Consider the following 19,977-nt stretch of genomic DNA (forward strand, 5'->3'; position numbering starts at 1 on the left):
AATGTTGCAACTCCAGATTACACTTTTTCTATTTATAAGCTCAAAACGAGAGACATGATGTAAACATGTAGCTATGTAAATGAACATTACAGAGATCTGCAGGCTGTAGCACAAGTGTTCCAGATGAGTTAACAGCACAGTTCACCTAAAATTAAAACTATACTGAAGATATTTTGAAGAATGCTGGAAAACAGCCGCTGACTTTCATAGTATTTTTCATTCCTACAATAGATGTCAATGGCAGTTTTCTCCAGTTTTCTCCAGGATATCTTGTTTTGTGTTCAACAGGAGAAACTAAATATCTAAAACAAAATAACTGTTTAAAACCCCTTGAGTGTGAGTAAATGAAGAGGAATGGTTCATCTCTTTAAAGGGTCATAAACCTCCTCTTTCAGTTCAAGTCTAGCTCAGAATATTCCCCAAAGATGCTGCATGATGGGCGGAGCGCTGAGGGAGGAGTGGGCGTGGCCAGCAGAGCAGGGAAGAGACTGTCAGTCAGCACAGAAAATGAGACACAACCATGAGGAGACGCAGGATTTTACAGTTTACAAAGTTACAACGCAAAGAAGTAAACAGTAGTTTAATCCCCTGCTACATGTGTTAATCATTATATATCATATATACACATAACCACAATGTGTTCTATCATCATAAAGGCAAGGCAAGGCAAGGCAAGTTTATTTATATAGCACATTTCATACACAATGGCAATTCAAAGTGCTTTACATAAACAAGAATAAAAGAAACAAGTAAAAAAATAAATAAAAATAAAAACAAATAATAAAAATGCATAAAAACAAAACAAAACATAAAAACAGGTAAAATGTGATATAAAAGAATGAAGAAGAAGAGAAAAACATGATAGTGCAATCTGTCGGACGCAGCACAGTGCTCATTCAGTAAAGGCACAGCTAAACAGATGTGTTTTCAGTCTTGATTTGAATGTGCCTAATGTTGGAGCACATCTGATCATTTCTGGAAGCTGATTCCAGCAGCGAGGGGCGTAGTGGCTAAAAGCCGATTCACCCTGCTTTGACTGAACTCTTGGAACTTCTAGTTTATATGATCCTAAAGATCTGAGTGATCTGTTAGGTTTGTATTGAGTGAGCATATCTGTGATGTATTTAGGTCCTAGGCCATTTAGTGATTTATAGACCAGTAATAATACTTTAAAATCTATTCTGAATGTAACTGGCAGCCAGTGTAAAGACCTGAGGACAGGTGTGATGTGCTCTGATTTTCTGGTTCTGGTTAGAATTCTGGCTGCAGCGTTCTGGATGAGCTGCAACTGTCTGACTGTCTTTTTAGGAAGGCCAGTGAGGAGTCCATTACAGTAATCCACCCTGCTGCTGATAAAAGCATGAACAAGTTTTTCTAAATCTTCACTAGAAACAAAGCATCTGATTCTTGCTATGTTTTTGAGATGATAGTATGCTGATTTACTGACTGCTTTGACATGACTGTTGAAACTCAGATCTGACTCCAGAGTCACACCAAGATTCTTGACCTTATTTTTTGTCGTTTGACCTTTAGTGTCAAGGTACGCATTTACCTTGAGAACCTCATCTTTGTTTCCAAACACAATAATTTCAGTTTTCTCTTTGTTTAACTGAAGAAAGTTTTGGCACATCCAATTGCTCATTTCATCAATGCATTGGCAGAGGGTGTCAATGGGGCTGTAGTCATTAGGCAGTAAGGCTAGGTAGATCTGAGTGTCATCAGCATAGCTGTGGTAGGAGATTTGGTTCTTTCTCATTATTTGGCTTAGAGGGAGCATGTAAAGGTTGAACAGGAGAGGTGCAAGAATCGAGCCTTGTGGGACTCCACACGTCATGGGTGTCCACCTCGACCTATGGTCACCTATACTGACATGGTAACCTCTACCTTCTAGGTAAGATCTAAACCATTTGAGGACCGTGCCAGATAGCCCGACCCAGTTTTCCAGCCTATCCAGAAGTATGCTGTGATCGACAGTGTCAAATGCAGCACTGAGATCCAACAATACCAGCACTGTTATTTTACCTGAATCTGTATTTAGGCGTATATCATTGATTATCTTTATAAGAGCGCTCTCTGTACTGTGATGTGCTCTGAACCCCGATTGAAAATTGTCTAAACACCCCCTGAAGTTTAAGAACTTGTTAACCTGGTTAAAAACAACTTTTTCAATGATTTTGCCAATGAAAGGGAGATTTGAGATTGGCCTGTAATTGCTCAATAGGGTGTTATCCAGGTTGCTCTTCTTCAAGAGGGGTTTAACAACTGCAGTTTTAAGTGAGGTTGGAAAAACCCCTGATAGAAGTGAAGCATTTACCACTTTTAGAAGATCCATTTCTAAACATGTAAACACCGTTTTGAAGAATGATGTGGGGAGCGTGTCAAGACTGCAGGTTGATGTTTTCATAACTTGCACAGTCTCTTCTAAGATTTTACCGCTAATTGCCATGAAATCAGACATAATGTCTGATTTCTTAAGTTGTGGTTGAGCTTGTTTGATATCGACACAACTTGGCTGATTGGATGAGCTGATTGCCTTTCTGATATTATTGATCTTATCAGTGAAGAAATGAGCAAACTCATTACATTTGCTTTCAGAGAGGAGCTCACTTGGAATCTGACTGGGGGGGTTTGTGAGTCTCTCTATCGTTGCAAAGAGTGTACGAGCATTATTTAAGTTGCTGTTTATAAGGCTTGAAAAGAAAGTCTGTCTAGCAGTGTTTAGTTCCATATTAAAGGCATGAAGACTGTCTTTATAGATGTTATAATGGACTACTAGTTTCGTTTTTCTCCACATACGCTCAGCTTTTCTGCACTGTCTTTTCATCATTTGTACTTTCGGTGACCTTGTCCAAGATCCCTTTTGCCTGCCAGTCATCTTCTTGACTTTAACAGGAGCGATGTCATTTATGACATTCTCAATTTTCGAATTGAATAAATCAAGGAGAGAATCAACAGAATCTGCAGATATACTTGGTGCTAGTGATATGGCCTTCATAAACTGCTCACTAGTGTTCTCATTTATGCATCTCTTTCTGACAGAGACTGATCTGTCTTTAATAGCTGGAGTGATCAATATATCAAAAAAGATACAGAAATGATCAGATAGTGCCACATCCTTAACAACAGTTGATGAAATGTGTAAACCCTTAGTTATAAGTAGATCAAGAGTGTGTCCACGATTGTGTGTGGGTCCTTGAACATGCTGAGTCAGATCAAAAGTGTTAAAAACAGTCATCAGTTCTTTTACAGCATTGATTTCTGGATTATCAATGTGAATATTAAAATCCCCAGCAATACTAAAATAATCAAATTCAGAGGTTACTATTGATAACAGCTCTGTAAAATCCTCAATAAAAGCTGGAGAATATTTTGGAGGTCTGTAGATAATGATTAGTAAGATGCGTGGAGCACCTTTTAGTGCTATACTCAGATATTCAAAAGACAGATAGTCACCAAATGACACTTGTTTACATTCATACACATCTTTAAACAGGGCAGCGATGCCTCCACCTCTCCTATTAACTCTGCAAACACTCAAAAAGTCAAAGTTTAAAGGAGCTGCTTCATTCAGAACTGCTGCGCTACAACTGTCATCTAGCCAAGTTTCAGTTAAAAGCATAAAATCAAGGCAATTTGTGTTGATAAAATCATTGACTAAAAGAGACTTATTGTTGAGCGATCTGATGTTTAAAAGCGCTAACTTAACAGTTTTAGCTGTTTTTTCTATAGTAGTCTCAGATCTACATTTAATAGACACCAGATTTGAATGATTTGCTAAACGGCCTGATGAAGTCTTTGGTTTTCTGTCACTTAACACAACACATATCTGCTTAGAGAAAGCTACAGACACACTGGGTTCCTGCTTGTTCTGAAAACATTTGATAAAGACACTGTTATCTAAGCAGGTCCCCGACACACATCACAGAGAGCTCTTGTGTTCACCAGCTGAAGATGGGGCGTTGTTGTTTGGGCCCTGGCGGTGTGATCGGAGGGCTCTTCCAGGTGGGCTCATAGGTGGTTGTGGAGCAGGCCGCTTTTTGGTTGGTAACTGGGGGCTTGCGGCAATGGAGTGTGAAAGTTTAGTTCCAGCATATACCAGTTCCTCCATCTTTTTTGAAAAACCCAAGAGTGGTGAACATTGTGACAATGAGAACGTGTCCGGTGACAGAGGCTGTGCATCTGGAGATTCTGTCTGCAGAAATATGTTTTCCTGAGGATCATTTTTGAGTGACGAGACTTGATGCTGTTCTGATGCGTCACAGTCTGCCTGTGTTGAGCAGAGGGCAACTGATAGTGTCTCTATCAACATTGGGTGTTTTGGCTGCGTGGCATTATCACTGTCCTTGGGTGATTCGTCAGCCACAAGTCCACTCAGGAGCTGATTTGAAGTCCTGTGGTCATCCGAACATTTGCTAGGTGTGTGTTTGCAATTCAGTTCAGTGGCATACACAGCTGATGGATGATTGAGGGAGAAAAAAATATTGTCCTTTAGCACCTTTGCACCAAGTTTGTTTGGATGAAGGCCATCTGATGTAAACAGCTGTCTTTGGTTCCAGAAGAGATTGAAGTTGTCGATGAAATTCAGTCCTTTCTTGTTACATGTTTTCTGTAGCCATACATTTAGACCAAGAAGCCGTGAAAACATATTTGTCCCTCTTGCAGGGAGTGGTCCACTTATGAACGCCTGAACCTTCAATCTTTCAGCTGTTTCCAAGAGCTCACAGAAATCTTTCTTGAGTAGTTCTGACTGTTCTTTCCGAATATCATTCTTCCCCACATGGATGATAATCCGTTTTGCCGTCTTGTGCTTTTTCAGAATTTCCTCAAGCTCTTTGTTTACATCAGAAACTGTTGCATGAGGAAAGCAGTATGTCATTGTAGATCTGCTCCTGAAATTCTTGATTATTGAATCTCCTACGACTAGTGTTCTTATCTCAGGTGTGATCGGAGCAGAATGCCGCTGTCTAGTCGGCCTTGAGCCTCTGTTCCATGCAGAATTAGTTGCTGAATCATGCGATCTCTGTCTGACTACATTTGGGGATTCTTCACCCATATTACTCAAAACTTCATATCTGTTCTGAAGCTGTATTTGAGTCCGAGCTGTATTTGGGGTAGAAGACGCTAATGCGGCAGCGTATGATCTGACCCCTCGAGTACCCTTTGGTCTCGCACCTTGTTTATGCCAATGCTCATTTTCAACAGTTCTTTTCTGTTTTTCTGTGCTCAAAACAGTAGCAGGAACAGATTTATGGGACTCACCGGCTGTGTGCTGAGAGAATCCACAATGAAGCTGAAGTTCTGGTCGGATCGCAAGCAACTTCGTTTCAAGAACTGCAATCTTTTGTAGAAGTTTGTGGCAGTTTGTACAGCAGTGAGAATCTGAATTAATCCGATCCAGAGGCATTTTCACAGCCGTGTCTTCCCGTCTCCGGAATGTAAGCAGCTGATAGCTGGTAGCGGGAGGATTGTTTAGACGGTAATTCCTTTCTTGTTAGTAAAGCTATATTCCAGAAAGTTTGTAGAATCGATGCTGATCTTCAAGCCGTGTTGTTTGAGCACTGTGCTGATAGGCTCAAGTTAAAATTAGGGTATAAGATACAAAAGCAAGAGTGCGAAGAGCGGAGCAGTGGGCAAAGACGTCCGAACAGTAGCAAAGCAGGAAGTGCAATCATGTTAAGACTATAATTGAGGAGGACTTCTCTCCTCCTGAACCCTGGGTGTGAACGCAGACACAGTGGAGCAGTCCAGCAGGTCTCCTGCCCTGTCTATTCCAGCCATTAGCCCTGCCGCTAATCTGGAGGAGCACAGGTGTGAACACAGCAGCACAGGTATAGGAGATGTGTCTGAATGGGAACAAACTCAACTGATAAAAGACAAAGTCTGCCATTCTCCAACTCTCCCACAGCTCTCCTGACAGAAATGCTTGCAGCAAACCAGCTTTACTGTATCAGACCTGACCGCATCACAGGGAAAAGCCATGCAACAAACACCATGGATCATGGAAACAAACACATATGACCTGTGCCGTCTCACACAGTCATTGGGTATCAGAGTTTGGCAGGTCTGCCCTGCCTTCAGAAAGCATGTGCTCTCATGAATAATTCAGCAGCAGGCTCTCCTCATAGGATAAGTAAACTCTTCACTATGAATAATAATGAGAAACTGACGCGTCATCACTCCACTAGCGGACACACGCTACACCACTGATGATGATCCGCCCCAATAATGATTTTAAAGCCAGAAGATGAAATGAGCTGACAAAAGCTGAAAATATCCAGTTTTCTCCACAATTAAAGCTGACAGGTGCTGACGCTGTCTTAACACACACACCTCCTCTGTTCATGACTGCTATAGTTGTACTGCAGGCTCTGCGATGTCTAAAAGGTCGTCTTTTTCAATGTGTTTGGTGTGAATGTGCCTTCACGCACGTGCATTTTGAGGCTACGACTCAAACATCATCAATGAACAGCTCTTACTTCTTGTTTTCTGGATCTCTCTGGTTGATCTTCTCCAGCACGTTGATCTCCAGTCGAGCTGCTTCTTTATATTTCTCCACATTCTTAATGATCTTCAGAGCGATGCGAGAGCCTCCCCTGTCACACACACACACAAACATGAGCACACATACACACATAAACAAACACACAAGCAAAAACACAAACACCAGCACATGCATGCAAACACACATGCATCACATGTGCCAATAAACACATGCATGCACACAGACATAGACAAACACATGCATGCACACCATACACACACCCACAAATGCACAGAACCACACAAACACACAATGAACCATCTAGACAATCACCCGACAAAAAGGTAAGTGTGTGTGTGTGTGTGTCGCCCCATTCACAGGGGGCGTCAGCGTCAACGCTTCCCATTTGCTTTGAATGGGTGACTTCAGGCGCTGGCGAACTGCATTGTGGATCCGTCAGCGCCGCTTCAGTGGTGTTGCTCACTGCAGAAGTTGGGACTAGCTCAACTTTTCAAGCGCTGATGGAACCAATCAAATCGCTGAATGCAAATACACCAGCTAGACAGTGGCCTTCTGCTGACTGAATTTCATTGGCTGACGCTGCTATGACGATCGCTTCAGCCCCAACTTCAGACACGGCTTCAGTCAAGCGTTGACGCTGAAGCCCTGTGTGAATGGGGCGTATGTGTGTGCATGTGTGTGAGACTCACCTCTGATGATCCACACACTCCACCACTTTCCCGAAGGTTCCCTCTCCGAGCGTCTGCGTGATCTCGTCTGCACAGAAAACACAAGCGTCACACAAACACACACAGTAGAACAGCGAATGCCTATTAGTGTGTGTGGTGATGAGAAACACACATCTGTCCTGCAGCACATCACCGGCCCGATAGATCAGATGACCCTCCTCATCGTCTTTAACCGCCCACGCTTTCTGCAGAACACACACACACACACATACACAGAAACATCATCTACAGCTGAACACACACACACAGATCACGCTTTACTAGCACTCACAGCACAGTCAGGTGCATTTACACACAACACACACAGCGCTCCGCATAAATGAGCACACACACCATTGAACATTGATATCTGAATCCATGTCTCAGTGAATATAGGCAATAATTAGTGTTGAATGTAAACAGGAGAGCTTTACTGAACAGTTCTGTCTATTAAAATAAGAGTTTGATCATCTTCAGGAGTAGAAAGATCAGTCAAAATGACAAACTACTACATTCAGCTAAACTATATACAGATTTGAATGTTTCTCTCGATTGCTCCTGTTTATTAAAGTTATATTTTGATCTATAATATTATTTGTGCGTGTAATGTTTGCATTGTGATCTTCCATTGTTTTTCCGTTAGATGAGTTGATCAGTTTTGTCTGGTACAGACTAATCTACTGTCTATCTGTCTATCTCCTGTTTATCAGACTGCACAGATTACGCTAGATTAGCATTATTATTATTTCACAGATGAAGCACACAGACATGAGGAGGTGGTTTCTGTGACCCCAGACAGACAGACAGACAGAGCAGACACTCCAGAATGAGGTCACACACGCACATACTTACATACATTCATACGCAGGCACACACACACACACACACGCGCACAATATAAACATTCTAATAATGTGAAGCTAAAACCACAGTGAAACAATATAATAAATCAAAACGTGTGTCAGAGAACTACTGACGTCTGTTTCATATCGAGATCATTATAACTGCTGATCAAAACCAGGACAAGAGCTTAACACTGCATGCAGCATGCAAACTGTTTTACTGCGAGCACATCACTAAAACTGTTCTCTTTTATCATATTTGCTCAATCAGTGTTGGAGAAAATGTTTACACTTAAAATACAACTACTAAAAACACACACACACACACACAGTGCATGAAGGATACTCACACACAGGCAGAGGCAGTCCAACACGCTCTTAAACACAGAGAACAACTCTGTCTTACCCATAACCACTGACAAACACACACATTCACACCACAGAGAGAGAGAGAGGGGGGAGAAAATCTGGAAGAACGGGAGACTGTGTGTGTGTGTGTGTGTGTGTGTGTGTGTGTGTGTGTGTGTGTGTGTGTGTGTGTGTGTGTCTGTAAGAGAGAGATGAGACTCAGGCTAATTTTAAACGCTCCTGAAGGCCCCTGGGGAAATCCTGAGACCCCAATCGAAGAGTCTGAAGTGCCAAGACCAAGAGATCTCATTACACACACACACATCCCTGAACCCCAACACACAGACTAACACACACAACACTGAACCCCCAAACACAAACACGCACAAGCATGCACGTACGCACACACACCTGAACCCCAGCACACAAACGACCCTGAAACTCAACACACAAACAAACATAAAAACAGATTCAAACACACACAAAACTGAACATCAACACACACATAACACTGGACCCCAACAAACACACACACAGAGACACACACACACACACAACCCTGATCTTCAACCCACAAACATACAAACAAAGTACACACAAACAAAACTGAACCATAATACACAAAAGAAAACACACAACCCTGAACCACAAACTAACACACACACAACCCTGAAGCCCCCCCCCCCCCCCCCCACACACACACAGAATAATGCATCCCAACACTCAAACAAACACATATACATGCAAAGACACACACAAAACAGAACCCAAACATGCAAATGCAAACATACACACACACACACACACACACACACACACACACACACACACACACACACACACACACACACACACACACACACACACACACACACACACACACACACACACACACACACACACACACACACACACACACACACACACACACACACACAGCAGAAAGCACAGACAGTAATAATCCCTCATTTTAGAGTGTGTATTCAGCCATTAATCACTATAATGTAACACAGACATTCTGAACTCTGGATGAACATGAAGTCCTGCTGATAATAACTGCTGGCCTACACTGACTGTAAGGTCTGCTCACGGACATAGCCTGAGATTAAACAAACCACCAGCTCAATACAGACAGAAACTATTACATCTACATGCTCATCAAACTAAAAAACTATTTAATATAATAATTATTTACAGGCTTATTTAAATAAGATAATTAGTGCAACTATAGTGGTTTATCTTAAATGTTTTAATGTCAAATTCTATATTTATTTTCCACATTTGACCTTTAAAAGCAGCAAAACTGAGCATCTTTAATTAGACTGGATGAACACAGAATGAGTTAAAGTGATAATTCATCTAAAAACCATACACTGCACATGTTCCCAGCTCTTTCACAGCACAAAGGGATTGTGTATATTGTGTATTAATATAAATATTTAGACGTTGTGACATACAGTCTTCTGTGCGTCTAAGGCTGCACGTACACTGCATGGTTCAAGTGACTCAATTCAGATTTTTTTCTGCCATGTGGCACAGACCCGATTCGCTCATGTGCATGTAAGCAGCATTTTTTTTTTTTAATCACATGGATTTTTCCCCCTTAAATCAGGCCTTGTTTATAAGTGGAAATTTATCCAATATGAATCAAGTCTGTGTCCTCGTGTCTGCAGTGTAGGCAGGTAGATCAGATTTTGACTTGTCAATGCGAGTCGCGAGTCATTAAAAACCATAGCGAATGACGTCAACACTGACGCTTTATTTCAGAACAGACTTCAGCCCAAGGACTAAAAAATGCTTTAATATTGTCATATAGCACAAGTATTTAAGCATGTTAACGAGACAGACAGAGCAATATGTAACCAATATAAACTAATATAAAACTGTGGCATACGACACATGCATAAATCACGCCATGAACATTACATTAAGATGCCTACTGGTTTAAAAAGGTCTAGATTAAAAGAAGACAGCCAAACGAGAACTATTCTGTCATAATCTACAATAAAACAGCTTGTCAAAGAGATTTTTTTTAAATGAAACCCTGCAAAGAGATTAAATACAGGAATGGAGAAAGGGCGCTCTTTTATTATCGGCTGTCAGTCAGCGCCCGCTCTTTTTTTCCTGGTCATTGCACCTCTGCCATGTGCTGTGTGAATGCAGACAATCAGATATGAGTCACTTTTAAAAGATGATGTAAGCAGGTCAGCAAAAAACATCAAATACAGTCACAAAATCAGAATTGACCATCAAGATCTGCAGTGTAGATGCAGCCTATGTGTGGTGATTGATGCATGGAGGTTTACATGATATATCTGAACATTCGAGTGTATAAAATGGTACAGTTCACCAAAACTGACTTTTCAAACTCTGAAAGCCGACTGGATTCATTCAGCCTGCTGTAAATATGCAGTCAAACATGATCAGAACAGAAGCATCAGTGTGTTAAGAGGAATAGTTCACACAAAAATGAAGATTTACTCACCATTTACTCTCCATACCCTTCTGACTTCACTTTATCTGGCTCATGTGATGCTGAAAGTCCAGAAAAGGAACCCAAAACACTGTAAAAACATTCCACGTGTCTTCAGCTGTAATCATATGAAGCTCACTTTGGCGCACCAAAAACACAACACACAACTCTGTCCACCACTGTCTTTGGTGTCAGGAAAGAGTGTTTACTCAGGGCAGTACAACACTTGTGTTACGTTGCTGACTCCAATACTAATAATAATAACCTTTATTTTATATAGCACCTTTAAAAGTAGTATGCCAAAGCACTTTACGTGCATATAAAAGTATAACACCGTGTCCCAACAACACGAGATGACACCAAGATCCCAGCAGCATGCAATCTGGCTGTGAAAGTGCTCACTGATGGACATTTACTCGCAGAGAGCTGTTTCAGCACATTGACACACATTCTAACAAGCACAGAGTCACTTCAGAGAGTTATTTAAGCAAGGTGGAAAGGCTAAATATTATTGCAAAAGCAAAAAAAGCGCAATTTTCATAAATGTGTTGAAGTGTAGAGGTTGTACAGGATGACTCAATGATATATAGAGTATTGGAGCATCCCTAACACATGCATAAAAACTAGAGAGAAAAAAAGCAAGGCCAAGACCATATAAACAGAAACATTGGGCATCATATTTCCCATAATGGCTACCCTACAAAGGTTTTAAGTGATTTAAAAGCACATTCTGCATTTGTAATATCAGAGGGCAGAGAATATTTCATGTTATGTGCCAATGAGGAGAATGGCCGATCCCACACAGATATTAGCCTGCGTTGACTGAACAGCCAAAAAACCAGCATCAGACAGTGGCAGGCCAATCAAGTCTTTTAAGTATACTATTTTAAAATCCACTCTAAAACTGCTAGCAAGCCAGGGCAATTCTTCAAAAACAGGGCTCACATGCTCCTGTTCAGAATCCTACACTGTAAAATAAATCCTGGTAGCCTTAAATTTTTAAGCTGAATCAAATTAACCTTATAAGTCCATAGAACTTATAATTCAATTCAGCTTTATTTGTATAGCACTTTTACAATGTAGATTGTGTTAAAGCAGCTTCACATAGAACATTATCATAAATTGTAACCATGTCAGTTCAGTTTTCAGTGTTTAAGTTCAGTTCAGCTCAGTTCAGTGTGGTTAATAATCACTACTGAGAGTCCAAACACTGAAGAGCAAATCCATCTATGCACAGCTGTACAGATCCCAAACCATGCAAGCCAGTGGCGACAGCGGAGGAACAAACTTCACCAATTGGCGAAAGTAAAGGATTAAAAAACCAGGAGAGAAGCAGGCTCAGTTGGGCACAACCATTTCTCCTGTGGTCAATAATGTGTTAAACTGACTGCAAACAGCTTGTGTAACTTTAACTCAGAACATGACTAACTTAGTTAAATAAGTTAAAATGACCTAAAAAGGACTAACTTGTCGTATCCTTTTTTTACAGTGCAGCCACTGAGGGTCGCTTCTAAAGCACTAAAAACAAAGGGGTTTAACTTCTGCAGTGTCTCTGAGATGATGTGTTGTGGACATGCAAACATGAGGATTGAATGGGAGTGTCAGTAAACATACATACAGCCCCAAAGTAAACACCATTGTTATTGCAATAATAGTACATGTATTATTATTTACAGTAAAAGTATATGTGCAGTATTCACATCGCAGTGACATGCATTCACTTTATGTACTAAGCATATGTTTGCTGCATGCACAGTTTCTTTATTCAAATCTGACCAATCAGACGAAGCCTTTAATATCTTCATCTCCGCCTCTTCAGTAGTTGAACCAAGGGCTGGTAGTAAACATGAATGCTGGGAGACGAGAGCGGAGATTCACAACAGCCAGTAAAATCAGAATATCTGCAGAGGTTTTCAGTCTTTAGAGTGTTTTAAAGTCTAAATCTTTATACCTTGACATAGTTTTTTAAAGATCTAATTAGATCAGAAAAACATCTATAATCTGTTTATGTTGTAATGATTATTATATAAATGATTGTTTTTAGCAGTGTTTTAAAGTTAGCAATATCATAAGAAATATTATTATTATAACACTCAACAGCAATATCTCAGGCTTTCCCAGTATCCTGCCGCTAAAGTAAACATAGACCCTGACAACATGATGCGTTTCTTAAAGTATTCTTGGAGCTTCATATGATTACAGCTGAACCTCTGAAGACGCATGGAGTGTTTGGACTTGTTTTTGGTTCCCTTGCTGTCTATAGCCCAGAACAAATCAGGTCAGCACATGACACTTGTGAGAGCGATTCCAAGCTGAATGTTCATTATTGCGTGAACTAACCCTTTACTGTGTGTCAGTGTGTTTGTGGATGGTTGTGGTACTTACTGATGATATGGACCGGCTCTGGCTGTATGAGCGTGTTCTGGATCGAGTTCTGGTCCTGGTCCTGGTCCTGCGGCGTCTCCGTCTGCGTCCGCTGTCTCTCTCTGTACGCCGATCTCGAGAGCGTGTGTGTCTGAAATATCCGTCTGTGAAGGTGTAGTCTCGGTCAAACTCCTCCCGCTCGTCCCGACAGTAGCGTCTGCTGCTCCTCCTGCGCTCGCCGGATGGCTGCTGGTAGCTGGACCTGTCGACAAACAAACACACACACACACACACAATTAACAGATTTCAGTCATGTGACCTGTGCTGAAACCTGGTGAGCAAATTAACAATAAGCCATAAAGGCAGCTACACTGAGATCTCCATAGAATCACAGCACAATCTGCTCATATCAACAGAATAAAACAGAGATCTGATCATAAGCTGTACAGTGTGGGCACTTGCTCTCCATATTCTGCTGTTCTTCAGTCATTTAAACCCCACATGTTCCTGTCAGAGCTGTAAATCAGCCATGTTTACCTTTATCTTGTGGATATTCCTCAGAGATGGATGATGGTGTTATAGCGTATTAGTGTCTGCTTTCATATTTAGTGTTGGCTTCTTTTGCTCAGATTAATTTTTACTGGTAGGGAAAATCTATTGGTTGACCTCTGCTGTTTATACTTTGACTTTGCAATTTAATTTATACTTTAAATGCACTTAATCTGCAGATTAGAACAGAACAGTATAAACACTATACAGATGTATGAATTTCACCTCACACCATATAGAGAGCGGACAGAAAATAAATAAAATCATGTACATTAGTTTAATATAAGAACAAAGCAGAGACCTGTTCTGAGGAAGGAAACTTAAACTGAGATCCCACTAAAAGACAAAGAGTTTCCTGACTAAGATGCTGAATGCCCATGACCCAAAGCAGCCAGAACCTTATGACTCTGCGACTAATAAATTCACAGTGCAATATAGCCTGACCATAACAACAGGCAACAGTGAAACAACAAGATAACACATGGTACAAAATAAACACATTTTAATAAACGGGTATTAAAATGACCAACAAAAATTCCATGACTTGGAGAAAATAAATATGAATTTCCCTGACTTTCAATGTCTGGAAGAGACCTTTAAAACTCAATGATACTGCAGAGATTGCATGACCGTGGCAGCATGCTGATTTGTGTTGTGATCTGCTGTTATATAAAGAAAATAAGATGAAATAACCTGCACCCCAGTGTATCTGTCAGGTGTGAGCCGTACCTCCTGGAGCTGCTGTCTCTGTGGCGTCTCTCCCGATGGCGTCTCCTGCTCCGGGATGATATAGAACGGCTGCGACTGCGTGTTCGGCTGCGTCGTCTGCGACGGTGCCGCTCATACCGCATGTGACGGCTCCTGCTCCGGCTGCGGGTCCGCTCCGATGACGGGTACCGCCGAGAGTGAGGCATCTGAACACAACAAACACAGACACTCTTGATGTTCTAGCTCTATATATTACAATTATAGATGTAACAGTTTGAAACATGTAAATCACGATTATAGTGACCAGCTATTTATTATTGTTATTATTATTGTTATTAATAAAAATTAATAATGATGCTTTTTATTTGCAATGCGCTTTTCCTAAACCCAAAGCACTACATAAAGAAGATATCAAACCCATATTAAATAATAATAATAATAAAAAGTAAATATAAAAAAAATAGGCCAGTCACAATAATCAATATATGGACTTATCACACATGTGGCCATGACCTCAATCATATTTGGTGATGCAATATATATCACACACCTATGCATAAACACCAATTCTAGCAACATTTCAGCTGATTGCTCAACATCTCTACTGGAGCTGTCAGTGTCAGAATGGTTTATTAACACTGTAGTATTTACTATAAATTACTATTGTATATCTTTATGTGGGTGTCTGACAGCTGATAATAGATCTGGTAGTAGATATCGCAGCCTCTGTTACTCTTTACCTTGCACTTTTTTTGTAAACATTTATTATTATACATTTGGAAAATTTGCATTTTTACATTCTGATTCTAATGCCGCATTATTAAACTGTTAAAATGACTCCAATTAAATGAAATATTCTTATGAATAAAATATGATGCGTTTCTTTGGCATTAAATAATGAGTGGCAAAAAATAGTCTTAAAATGACATTAATATCGTTTATGACTATATATTTTGGTGCAATATAGAGACAGGCCTACAAATAATAATCTATTCTAATATTCTATTAATCTACCACTGTAATCGACTGATTAATGAGATTTTTCTTTGAAGATCTTGTGACTGAATGCAACAGAGCTATAAAAAGTGTATAAAAGCCAATCACAGACACAGTTATAACAATTTTAATAATAAATTGTGGTTTTAATTATAATCACAATCTGAAATGCTGGTACCAGGGTTCATACACATTTTTACCACTAAAATTGAATGACTTTTCCAGGACTTTCAACTGACCTAATGTTTCATGTAATGTCTATGTATATGTGGTAAATAATAAGAAAAGCAATGCACCTTCATTACAGCATATCATAAAACATGCGACAATCTGTTTAGTGTAAATTAATCTTTATTTATGTGTAAAATTTATATAGATAATGCTCGCACAGCACTAATAATGTCAAAGCACGTGTCTGGCCATGGACAGAAGAAGACAACCGACCCAAATATAAGTATACAGATATTTCCATGACGTTTCCAAAATTTTGTGGGTTTTTCAGGTTTTGTTCCAGGCCTGGAAAATGCCTTGTTAAAATTCCATGACTTTTGTCATGGTTTTTCATGACCATATGAACCCTGTAAAGCTAACCATCAGAAAATGAACCGTGGTTTGTTTACCTTGAAACAGGTTATTGTGACAACACTAAAGCTCTAAATTGTAAAAATATAAATAAATAGATATGATTTTGTAGGGCTGTGCATCTGCATAAAAATTAACTCATGATTTACCCATCCAGATAAATAACCCCGGAAATACACAGAAATGAAATCAACAATGCTTTCTGGTTTAGTCTATCAGAATTGAAGAGCAGAGATTGAATAATCAGATTTAAAGACAAATATACACAACACAAGCTCAAAAACAAGCCCAATGTTACCACATAATCAATTCTTATGCATTATAGATGATATATTATGCAGATATTATGCAGTGATAAAGCACTGCTGTTTTCACATTGATCAATACTTCTGATTGTTTTTTTATATTTTAGCTGGTGCTCTATAGGCATGGGCCAGTATAAGATTCTGACAGTGTGATTATTTTGGATAAAAATATCACAGTAGCATGGTATTGTGATTACTTCTATAAAATATAGTCTTTTTCAATGTCTGGGTAAAAAAACAAAAGCCTTTTCCCCATTTAAACACAATATATTTTATTTTGAGAAACATTTAAAGTATTTTGGAGCAGTAAACATGTCAGATTAAATAATTCAAATCAAACACTGATTTCTGCTGTCAACATTAGTTTCAAAAACACAGATTTCTTTACAATTTAAAACAGCATCTTTGGATATCTTTTCTGCTGGAGATACTGTTGTCCAAATAAAAAAATAAAAATAAAAAACATAAATTTTTTTACACACCTACAGAACGATATAGCAGACAATTTTGGCAGTTTTAAAACCTTGACTTTTCCAGTACTCTGTACACCTTGAAAACGGTTATTAATTATGAATTCATTCCAAATAGAACAATTCCAGTTAACTGGTGAAATTATACTGCAATGTCAACGTTTTCCAATATCGTGCAGCCTAAAGTTCATATAAATAATTAAATACCGTAAATCTTTGTTGCTACAAAAATTCCTGCATGCATGAATGCTTAAAATCTACAGCTTGTTTTCTTTTTTCTTTGCATTCCAGCATAGTTTTACATGAAAAAGTAACAAATCTAGAAACATTATAGATCATACACAGTTTAGTCTTCCAGGTACTTCTCTGACTAGTCTTACAGGTTAGTCTTCTGATGTTTTTCTCACAACCTTTGAAAGACAGCAGAAACAAAAACAGAGCGGTCAAGAGCCTGATCTTGACTTACAGCTAAACTTATTAAAGCATAAATATATAAAACTGTATACTGCATGTGTGCATATGGGACAAAGATGAGGAGCTTTGAGCATCTAATAATTAAAAAAAGAACCCAGCTTTCACTTTTTCACAACACACCAGAATGTGTTGCACTGTCTGGAGCCAGCACCTAAGCTTTTCACTCATAGCACACGCGCTGCTGCTGCTGCTGATGATGTGACAATTAAAGTGATTTGATTTGTATCTTAATTTGACTTTTCCTGAGCAAAACATAACAACTATTGACTATCATACATTTACCCTTGATTTTCAGAATACATAACAGTAGTTTTATGTCTATAAATCATCTGCATCACATTTAAAAGAAAAATATTTTCTGACATGTTAAAAGTATATTCAAGTAGCACCATTATGGCCCGAAAATACTCATTAATTCCCATCTGAAATTATTCTTTGCTATTATCCTTCAAAACACTAGACTTTACACACACAACATGTTTTTCATATCACATTTAGTAACACTACAATCAGCTATTTCTAAATAAGTGCAGCTTAAAGTGGATGTGACATTTGCAGTAAAAACTCAAAACATAAATGGATAGAGAAAGTACAGTTGAAGTCAGAATTATTAGCCCCCCTGAATTATCAGACCGCTTGTTTATTTTTTCCCCAATGTCTGTTTGACGGAGAGATTATTTTCAACATTTATACACATCATAGTGTTAATAACTCATCTCTAATAACTGATTTATTTTCTATTTGTCATGATGACAGTAAATAATATTAGACTAGATATTCTTCAAGACACTTCTATACAGCTTAAAGTTACATGTAAAGGCTTCACTAGGGTAATTAGGATAACTAGGCAGGTTAGGGTAATTAGGCAAGTTATTGTATAATGATGGTTTGTTCTGGAGACTATCAAGGAAAAATATAGCTTAAAGGGGCTAATAATATTGACCTTAAAATGTTTTTTAAAAAATTAAAAACTGCTTTTATTCTAGCCGAAATAAAACAAATAAGACTTTTTCCAGAAGAAAAAATATTTTTAGACATACTGTGAACATTTCCTCAATCTGTTCAACATCATTTGGAAAATATTAAAAAAAGAAAAAAAATCAAAGGGGGCTAGTAAATCTGATTTCAACTCTATATGTTAACATTATATTGAATTTCTATTTATATTTTCCAGAACAACTGACCACAGAGTTAAAAGACCAGAAAAATGTCAATCTGTAAACATGTTTTGTATTTTAAATAAGGAAAATAAACATGTGTTATGGATGTGACCAAAAACGTCTGCTAGTTTGTACACAATGTACTTTGTAGAAATTCTGTGAATTCAACTGCACAACCCAAAATAAATAACGCTAGTCAAAAGGATAAGTGTCGGCTGACTATAGAACAAACATGATTAATTTTATTTTATTTAATAATTTTGCATTTATGAGGAAAAAGCTTTGTTATGGATGTGACATCTCTCCGTTATGGATGGGACAGATGTGAAATTGCCACTCGTTTGAATTTGGTAAACAAATACAAATCTGTTTAAAAACATTGACAATTACATTTGAGCATTTATAAAGTACTGTTCACACACAATAAACGCAACTTAGAAACGGTTTCGCATGAGATTTGCTCATATACATTAAGCAATGCTGAATAACCTGATTTAATATTTAAAACACTAAAGTAGAAACTTTATATGCTTTCTGTGTACATAAAGTGACTTTTGTTCATGTAATTTGTTCCCAAAAGCACAACTGGACATTTTTTTTTACTTATTTACATAAACAAACGCGTATTAGTGCATCAGAATGAAAAAAAAAACACATTTAAAAGGGCAGAAAAACTTATCTCATCAAACGTTTTCGCTCCCTACACCTTTCTCAGTGTCCCGGCGGTGTTGTTTTGCTAATCATAAATCCTGAATAATTTACTAAACACGGTTTGATAGCGATAAACTGATCAGCAGATGTATAAATATAAATTTAAAGCTGTTAGTCTTTGATTAATTCAATCCACAGGACAAACATATCGATCAGTAATGTAACTGAATGAATCTGAGGTAATTTAAAACCAGTGTGTGTGTGTTTGTGAGGGAAGCGGTTAGCCGGTCGTGCTAACACTATTAGCGGCTCTCAAGCACACACAAACAAGCAACCCCGGTCAGCTCAACCGGACACTTAATCAATAAACCGACGAGATTTACCGCTTGAGCAGCGACGCCAGTGCGTTTGTCCCACAGAAAATCCGTTCTGCCGTTATTTTACCGCTCCGTAAACCGAACTCAACTCTCGCTCACAACTTCCGGTGACGAGCTCCGAGCGCGCTCCCGCCAATCGCATGTTTAACATTTTTAACTCTCGGTGAAACTGTAAACATATTTTTATTAAACATCAAAATACCTAGATTATATATCTTTTTATCTGAATATAAACTAATTAATATTTATATATTCAGAACATAGGCTTGCTCATATTTAATTATTGATCAGAATATCGGTAAACTGAGGATCAGTCAGAATAACTCGATTGCAGGAGTTTCCTTTAAACTGATAATTATAACCCATGATTGCTCATAAATGCTCATGTCAGAGAATTTTTTTTTTCTTGCATAAACATTGATTTACAGCTGATTTTTTTTAAAGTGGAGGTTTTAAAAAAAAAATTATT

At 38.6% G+C, this 19,977-nt stretch overlaps 1 protein-coding gene across 5 annotated transcripts in view; it reads right to left on the bottom strand.

The window, feature by feature from the left end:
- The window catches only part of clk2b (CDC-like kinase 2b), a 25,993-nt gene extending 6,366 nt beyond the window's left edge, over nucleotides 1–19,627 (bottom strand). For 3 of the 5 annotated variants that reach the window (XR_015510636.1, XR_015510637.1, NM_001076751.2), the window contains 6 exon segments: nucleotides 19,515–19,627; nucleotides 14,515–14,699; nucleotides 13,258–13,498; nucleotides 7,343–7,415; nucleotides 7,192–7,258; nucleotides 6,477–6,593 (listed from right to left, as the gene is read on the bottom strand). Coding sequence is in view for 3 of the 5 variants with exons in the window: in NM_001076751.2 (NP_001070219.2) it covers nucleotides 6,477–6,593; nucleotides 7,192–7,258; nucleotides 7,343–7,415; nucleotides 13,258–13,498; nucleotides 14,515–14,699 (683 nt within the window). In the remaining 2 variants the exon portion in view is untranslated. 5 annotated transcript variants of the gene reach the window in all.
- Between the last annotated feature and the right edge of the window lie 350 nt (nucleotides 19,628–19,977).

Source organism: Danio rerio, chromosome 16, assembly GCF_052040795.2.
Source record: "Danio rerio strain M-AB ecotype USA chromosome 16, GRCz13ab, whole genome shotgun sequence".
Lineage (NCBI taxonomy): Eukaryota > Metazoa > Chordata > Actinopteri > Cypriniformes > Danionidae > Danio > Danio rerio.